At 33.9% G+C, this 9,279-nt stretch overlaps 1 protein-coding gene across 1 annotated transcript; it reads left to right on the top strand.

Annotated features, from left to right (window-relative positions):
• Positions 1–5,672: 5,672 nt before the first annotated feature.
• LOC102862264 (olfactory receptor-like protein OLF1-like) lies at positions 5,673–6,617 on the top strand. The gene has a single exon (XM_006902272.1). The coding sequence runs from the start codon at positions 5,673–5,675 to the stop codon at positions 6,615–6,617; it is 945 nt and encodes a 314-aa protein (XP_006902334.1).
• The last annotated feature ends 2,662 nt before the right edge of the window (positions 6,618–9,279 follow it).

Raw genomic sequence — 9,279 nt, forward strand, 5'->3', positions numbered from 1 at the left:
TCTGTCCTTTTGTTGTACAGAGGTAACTCCTGGTTGTTGTGACACCGATGTGTCAAATGTGATAATGGTTACCCATGGTGAACAGTGTTTGGTGGAGCTTCTCGATTAAAACAAGCTTGGAAGCAGGAGTAGCATCCACTTCTGAAGTGGCTTCCCTCTGAATACTCCATGAATGTGGAGAAATGACAAAAGTTATACAAGTGTTCAGGTCTTTCGTTCATAGGGTTGCTATGAGTCATCTATGACTCAATGGCACTTAACAACAACTTGTAAGCATGTGGAAATCAAAAATTAATAGTGATTATAGTGTGTGGAAAAAAGAATTTTTAAATATAAAGTAATGAGTATGGTTTTGAATGGTAAAATATTTTGTAAAGACAGTCATTGCACAAAAAAATAATGTATTTGATGTGGAATTATATAGAAATTGCAAAAATGTTTTTATTTCACAAGTTTTTTAAAAATATGAGTGTAATTCTTAATTGTTTTGGTGTATACCAGTATACCACACAGTTATTAAACTTTTCAAGACTATACATTAATCCTATGACAAGTGCATCATTTCCATTTTATAATGTCCATATTATAACTAAAATAGAAATATTATTTCCATTTTACAACTTCTAAATACTAAGCTTGAAATTTTGTTGGATGTATATTGAAAAAATTTATTAGCTTTATTTAGTGTTTCATATATAATCTTATTTGATGAATGGAAATGTGAATGGTATAATATTTTATAAAAATCATGAACAGAACTTAGTTGTTAAAACTTTAAGTTAAAATGCTCTTATAAGTATACAAAATCAGTTAATTAGTTGTGTTTGTCTTCATATTTGTAATTTATAGCATTTTATTATGATTCTATATCACCAGTAATTGCCCATACTAGAGAAAAATTGAATGTTTGTTTAATGAATCATTGAATGAGTGCACGAATAGCTGTTTCATTTCTCTACTTGAAACTTTTTAAAAATCTAGAGATTTCAGAAAATATGTGTACTAAGAATTCATTTGTTAAGCTTACCATGTGAGATTATAGTTGCTATCCAATCTAATTCACATTCATCTTTATGTATTCCATTCTATGGTTGACAGATTCCTATTCTTCTATAGTTTATTTTGTACATTCTACATTCTAAATATTAATGGCCATTTACAGTCATTTCACTTCATTTTTGAGTCATGCTATGTATGCAAGTCCTGAACATATTTCCACTGATCAGGTGGATAAAAGTCCAAAAGGGGAAGAAGAGGGGAGCAGAAGGAGAATGTGGGTGGGGAGTGGGGATGAGGAATAGACCAATGGTGCTTAATTTTATAGAACATGGTGTTCATGACGATTGTTTCAAACACAATGTGAATATAGAATGTGTGAAATGCAAAGTACATGAATGATTCACAATATACACAAATTTTGTTGGCAAATCTATATAAAAATAACAATAAAGTGGAGAGGGGAATAAAACATATCATACTGGGAAAGGTGGAATGTCAGAGACAGAGAGGAAGATCTTGAAAGGGATAGATTGTCACAACATACTGAAGCGTATTGTAAGGATGACCCAGGATAGAGTAAGGTTCAAAGTGGCTATTCATAGAGAAGTTAAGAGTTGCAGACAACCTAACATCATCTAACGACAACATCATGATGTTACCTGTTGGTCCATTGATGAGGAGTTCCCCTCCTTATATTGGGATGTAATCCATATTGATGGTTGTAGTCTGGGGATCTAGTGGTAAAAATCTGTGCTGCAGTCCCCAAAGCACATGGTTCGAATCCACAAGTAGCTCCAGAGAAGGTAAATGGGCATTCTCTCCCATGCAATTTACTGCCTCAGGGGAAAAAAAAAAAATCACTGGAGGTCAGCTATAAATTGGTTTTGACTTGATGGCACATAGCAATAATGACAAAAGTGTGTGAAAAAGCAAAGTATACTCTAGATTCTAAGTCCTACTTCACTTTTTTGGGGTGTTTTTACCCCCTTGACTCTCTCTTTTCTTCTTTTTTTCCCCTTTCTTTTATTATAGTGAAACATTTTTAAACCATTCATCTCCACAGCTTAAAGTAAAAGAGTAATTAGAAACTGGGCAATTCTGAGCCTTTAAGGTTCAAGATGAATATTGTACGTATTTTGACATAATTCCTGATAAGATTCTGCATCACATTACTTGCAAACCTGTGGTCAAAATCCTTAATATTGATTCTTCTAGAAATCCTTGTCTACTCTATCTCCTGATCTTCTGATAGTCTACTATAAAAAATCATTCAATAAAAATTCTAAATATAAATATCATATTTAGTTTTTCACTTCTTGATTTTTTCTTTAAGTATCTTAATGAATTGGATGAAACAAATTTTAATTGTTTTTACTAATTATCAACTTTTTAATCATGTCATTTTCGATATTATTAGAGTTATGCTAAAATATCCACTTGCCAAATTTAATGGATTTAGTCATGAGAGTTTTTAAATATTTGAACTATTTCAAGAAAATTTTTAAAGGTAGTTTGGTGGGTTATTTTGGTAGAATTTGAGTACTCATTTAAAACAAACTTAGTAGTAATAAGAAAGAAAAGCTTTTATTTCAGGCCATGATAATTGTGTTTCCCTTACAACTATACAACTTGATTTTTTGGTGTTTTTTTTTAAAAAAAAACAACAACACAAAAACAACCCCAAACTGAAAATCCCTGTATCAATAATCCCTTTAATTAATTATTCCCTAGGAAACCTTTTAAAATGAGTATGTTTGGAGGGCTCTAATTATCAGGTCCCCAATGTCATGAATGTGTATATAAAAGTCCTTGATCTGTGAACAAGATGATTCATTTAGGTATTGGAAAACATCCCTCTCCTTGGTAAGTGACATTAGAGGATACTAGATTGGTGGTAATAGTGCATAAATTGGCTCTTTTAGAACTGGAAGAAAGAGTCAAACAGATGTCCAAACAGGTAGAAAGGCACCTTAATCAGTTAGAAGTGTACCGATAAGGTAATCCATTTTGTATCATCCTTTCTGATACAACATCATTGATTAGTTTTCAAGAAATTTATTAAAGTTAATTTAAGCTTGACTGGTTACTTGACTGTTTGAATTAACCTAATTTTTTTTTCTATCCTAAGATCATGTTATATCTTTGTGTACATGAAGTTTTTAGACTATTAGAAGGGATTATAAATGTGAAGGTCTCAGAACCACATATTCTGTTAATATTTGATATTTTGATATTTGATATTGGGATCTCTCCAGAGTACTTAAGAGCAACAATGTCGGTCTGGAGACTAAGATGCCCATGACCCAAGCCATAGTCTTTGCAATTACTTGCTATGCAGTAGAAAGCTGAACAATGACGAGGAATGATAGAAGGAAAATTGTTGCTTTTGAGCTGTGGTGCTGGAGAAGAGTGTTGAATAAATACCATGGACTGCTAGGAGAAAACAGATTTGCCCTAGAAAGGGTGAAACCAGGTTGCTCCTTGGAGGCAAGGATTCTGAAGCGCCATCTAACATACTTAGGGCATGTTGCAAGGAACGATCAGTCTTTGGAGAGGGATAGCATGCTTGGAAGGGTGGAGGAACAGTGCAAGAAAAGAAACCCTTGATGAGATGGATTGACTCAGTGACTGGGGCAATTGGGATAAGTGTGTTAGAGACAATAATGTTGGCTCAGGACAAAGTATGAATCAGAGCATACATAGGGTTGCTATGAGTCACAAGCAATTCAATGGCACATAAAAACAACATTATTAATAAAACTTTGACATAAAAGTAGAATCTAAGATTAAATGATATTAAAGTAAATATTAAGATTAATTTTTACCTAGGATGTGTCAGACTTTCTAAAAAGTATATGAATGGATAGATAGATCAAAAAGGTGTGGATGGAGGATGGATGGATGGATGGATGGATGGATGGACGGATGGATGGGTGGATGGACAGTATGTAGATAAGGAGAGGTTTTTTGTGGGTTTTTTTGTGTGTGTGTTTTTTTTTAATTCATACAGCAACCCTGTGAAGGTCTTGCCATTTTTTATATTGTTTGTTGCTGTTATTATACATAGAAAATTTTGCATTAAATTTTGTACATTCATGAAGACCTCATATAGTCAACATAGAATTCAAATTGCACTGTTTTAAATCTAAAGAAAGCTGTTTTTTTTAAATACCTTGATTGTTCTGAAAACAGACAAAAATAAGAGTAAATTAACTGATGTCCTCTTTTCTTCATAATTTTTACATTCTCTGGGGCAATAACATGATCAGATGTTAAGTGATTGATCCTTCTGATTCTGGATAGATTATGTGATTAAATGAGACATAGATCTTAGTAAAATTATTTAATAATAACAAAATAACTCTGGTAACATAGTTCACAGAGGGCTGTACTACTAAACCAAAAGTTTATCCAAAGGAAGTTTGAATCCAGTAGTGGTTTCTGAGAGAGAAAGATGGACAATCTCTTCCTGTGTAGTCTATGTTCTTCTAATTCTCCCAAACAATTCTTCTGATTCTGGACAGTCTCTCTGTACTTAAATGACTACATGAGACAATGATCTTAGTACTATCCCTGAAAGAGTGTTTGTATAAGTAACGAGAGAGTGATTAAAAAATAGTTTTATCCCCATTCTTGGGGTTTCTGGAAGCATTAGCATAACTCATTGAATGCTTTACTTGTTTATTTTTACATATTTTAAAAATTTTACAAATTTAAAAAATGTTCTTCAAGGTTACCTTCAGATTTCATGGATTTCAAGGTCAAGTTCAAATTCTTTCTACTCCTAGAAATATTTTGAGATTCCAGAAACAGTGATTGACATTATTCTCAGGATAAACACCCTGAATTACTTATGAGTATTAAAAAGGAATAACTGCTAACAATTTTTCATTGAAGAATTGACACAAAATAATTTTATTTAGTGCAGCAGAGTCAACAAAGTAGTTTCTAATCTACTTTTTTATTCATTGAACTAATATTTGTAAAGTGCTTACTGGAAGCCAGGCATTATGATAAAGGCAAAAAATTAGCTAATTTAATAAACGTGGTTACTGTCAGAGCTAGTTAGAATTAAAATGTCCTTAAAAATGTATTTGCAGCTGGTGTTCAGAGACATATATTTTTATCTCCACATCACTACCTTACATTGATAATAATAATAATTCAATAAACTAATATTTGAATGTGAGCATTTACAAGTCTTTGACAAATTAGTATTATAGTTATTCCCATTTCAAGGCATTCTACAAGTAAATTTGTGTTTAATAAGCTTTGATAGTTCTCTTTTCCTTTATATTTTTATCAATAAATTAATTAATCCATTTAATCCTCTTTGCCAACTATTTTGTGGCATTTGAGCACAAAAAAAGTGAGCAAACTCAGACATAATATCTGAAGACGTGGATCCCTCTGTTCAATGGATGAAATAAATCAATAACATTTGCAACCATGAGATATAATAACGACTAAATACTGGAATAATATCTCATAGGGTCTTTTTATGTATATGAAAAGACATCTAAGCTTTGGTTTCTTTATTTGATTGTTGTTTGTGTATTGAAAACTTTTAAAAAATAATCTTATAACTTATTATACTTGCCTTTCCTTATTATATTTTAGGATATTGAGATTCTCAAAAAAAGGGAGGAAACCCCAAAGCACTTACTTATAAAATGGAACTCATAGAAGGAAACTACACCTTGGTGACTGAATTTATTTTATTAGGGTTTCCAACAGGTCCTGCACTACAGGGTGTCCTTTTCCTCGTGTTTCTGTTGTTATATGGTATGATTCTCACTGGAAACATTGGTTTGATGGTTTTAATCAGGATAGATCCCCGTCTTCAAACTCCCATGTATTTTTTTCTTAGCAATCTATCCTTTGTAGATCTTTGCTATTCTTCAGTCATAGTTCCCAAAATGCTTGTCAATTTCCTCTCAAAGAACAAATCTATATCTTATTACGGCTGCGCCCTGCAGTTTTATTTTTTCTGTACCTTCGCGGACACAGAGTCCTTCATCTTGGCTGCCATGGCCTATGATCGCTACGTTGCCATCTGTAACCCTCTGCTGTATACAGTGGTGATGTCCCGCAGAATCTGTGTGTGGCTCATTGTCTTGTCCTACATCGGCGGCAACATGAGCTCCCTGGTCCACACATCCTTTGCATTTATTCTGAAATATTGTGACAAAAACGTGATTAATCATTTCTTCTGTGACCTTCCTCCACTGCTCAAGCTCTCCTGCTCTGACACCTCTGTTAATGAGTGGCTCCTCTCCACGTATGGCAGCTCCGTGGAAATCATCTGTTTTATCATCATCATCATCTCCTATTATTTTATTCTGCTCTCAGTTTTAAAGATCCGCTCCTCCAGTGGGAGGAAGAAAACCTTCTCCACCTGTGCCTCTCATCTGACCTCAGTGGCCATCTATCAGGGAACTCTGCTGTTTATTTACTCAAGGCCCAGCTCCCTCTATTCTCCCAGCACGGATAAAATAATCTCTGTGTTTTATACCATCGTCATCCCAGTTCTAAATCCGCTCATTTACAGTTTGAGAAACAAAGATGTGAAAGATGCAGCTAAGAAAGCTTTCAGATCAAAGACAAATTCCTCATGAGAGACTAAACTCCAGGGACACCCTCAGTTCCCCACTGACAAGCTCTCCTTGAGAACATGCAATCTTTCACCAGCACACACAGGACTTCGCTCACCAACAATTTTATAAAAAATCCAAATATATTGCCATTCACACATAAGCAAAAGTATTGCATAATCCCAATATGTAACATTGCATTTTTAAATGTCGCAATTGTTACTAAACAGATCAGGATTGTAAATGTTTCTAGCTTGGGGTTTATGTCAAAAGGAGTTGCTTTTACAGATTCCTCAGAATATTGTATGCATGTGTGTGTCTGTGTCGTTGCTGCTGGCCATTGAGTTGGTTTTGACTCATCATTACCCTTTGTACAAAAAGAAGAAAAACTATCTGATCCGTGCCACATTCACACTAGTAGCTATGTGTGAGCCCGTTGTTACAGGTACTTTGTGAATCCACTAGTCAATCATCAACAATCCATTTCAGTTCACTTTCAGCTTTCCCAGTAAGGTTTTCTTATCATTTCTAACCAACCATGTTTATTTTTAAATATTTATTATAAATTATAATCACAGAATAATAGATAAAGATTATAATTGTAAATTACCTAAATGTTCTCTTCCTGGAACAGCAATTAAGAAATAAAATGACATACGACTTGGTAAATCTGCTGCCAAGTGTCTTTTGAAAGCACAGTTAGGGAGGATCTCAGTGTAAACACTAAGGTGACCTGACCCAAGCCATAAATGGAAGATTACAAATCACACTGCATTTTCACACAATCATTCACAGATATTTTGTTTTTAGATATTAAAATGTATTAATTAATTATGAAATGGTTCCAATTTAACGACAATAAATTGAGTTTGAATCAAATCTTTCTTGATATTGCATATCCCTTCAACCAATTTATCTATTACTTTTGGGTCCCTTTGTCTATCTTCTTTTCTCTATTAACCTCCAAATTTCACTCTTTGTGAAAACCTTTCCTTAATTTTTTATATTGGTGGTCTTATACCGTAATTGTTCTTCTGTGAATAATTTGTTTCTCAGGATAATTTACTTCAGATTCATAATTATTGTACAACATTTTAAAAATTATTAATCATTTGTTCAGTGATGTAAAATACTTTACTGTGTGAATATACCACTGTTTCTTCAGCCTTTGTACATTGACAAACAGTTTAGCTGTTTCTAACTTTTATCTATTGTATGTAACGTTGCAAAAATATGGATGTGAATTTGTGTTACAGTTCTTATTACTGTTTTTTAAAATAAACATATGGCCAACAAAGCATTTTTCCTGAGCTCTTCCATTGCTTGATTTGGAAAACACATTTACACAAAGCTACAGAAAACATCCACAAATTTTAATGTTAAATAATATGTCAAATTTGGTTAGCCAAAGTGTAAGCTTTCCAGTAATGAACAGAGAAGCAAAATATGTCAATCAGTGGTATACTGCAAGGTGATGGAAATGAAAAGACTATTGAGTGTGAATGAACATTAAAACTACCATGCCAAGAGACAAGCTGCATATTAAATTATTCTAGTGGAATAAAATATTCAAAATAGAAAAGTCCATAGTTCTAGTAAATATATTCATGGTTAGGGAAGGAGTGGGAAAGGGGAATGAGTAAAACAAAACAGGTTTCTTTTTGGGATACTAAGTACTATGTACTGAGATAATTGTAACAATTTTAACCTTGTGAACTTGCCAAAGAAACAGAATTATACACTTTAATAGTGAATTTTATATGTTGACATTATTAGAGATAAACCAACCTATACAAGAAAATATAGAAAATGTATACTACATGCAATCACTTGTTATGCATCGGAGAGTTGGACTAGGGAGGACAGAAGGAGAGTTGATGCCTTTGAGCTGTGGTGCTGGAGAAGAGTACTGAATGTACCATGGACTGCCAGGAAAGAAAACAGATTCATCTTGGAGAGGATTAAACCAAACAACTCCTTGGAGGCAAGGATGCCGAGGCTTCGTCTGACATACTTCGGACATGTTGCCAGGAGGGACGGGTCCTTAGAGAGGGACATCATGCTTGGGAGGGTGGAGGGACGGCGCAGGAGGGGAAGACTCTCTATGAGATGGATTGATTCGGTGACTATGGTAATCGGAATGGGTGTGTCGGAGGCAGTGCAGTTGGCGCAGGATAGAGCAGGGTTTAGGGCTGTTGTGCATAGGGTCGCTATGAGTCCTAAACGACTCGACGGCACATAACAACAACAAAACAACCTACTATATGGTAATGAAGTAATATATGGAAAACAGCTGTAATTTAGAAAGAATTTCACTATTTACTACATTTTAATGAAGTTGACAAAGCCATGATGTGCATAAACCTTGGCAGTATTATGTGGAGTAAAATAAGTCAATCTCGTAAGAACAAACACTGTGTGATAGTATTTACATTGTTGTTGTTGTTGTTGATTTTCAACAAGTTGAGCACGACTAACAGCGACTCTATGACAAAGAACTGAAGCCTTTTTCTAACTATTGTTCTTTCTCAAAGTTCATGAGGTTTACAGAGGTCCCAGAAATCAATGAAATACCAATTGACATAGTTCAACTAATAAGTGCAGCCTTGGATGTGCTCATCAGTCTACGTGAGGAAATTTTTTTTTCTATAATTATATTTTATTAATTTTCATAAACATTCACAGA

This window comes from Elephantulus edwardii, unplaced genomic scaffold (genome assembly GCF_000299155.1).
Source record: "Elephantulus edwardii isolate Elephantulus edwardi_28Jun2011 unplaced genomic scaffold, EleEdw1.0 scaffold00389, whole genome shotgun sequence".
Lineage (NCBI taxonomy): Eukaryota > Metazoa > Chordata > Mammalia > Macroscelidea > Macroscelididae > Elephantulus > Elephantulus edwardii.

What these genes read in the sequence shown, in the direction of transcription:
- LOC102862264 (XM_006902272.1), top strand. Translation starts at nt 5,673, where the DNA reads ATGGAACTCATAGAAGGAAACTACACCTTGGTGACTGAATTTATTTTA.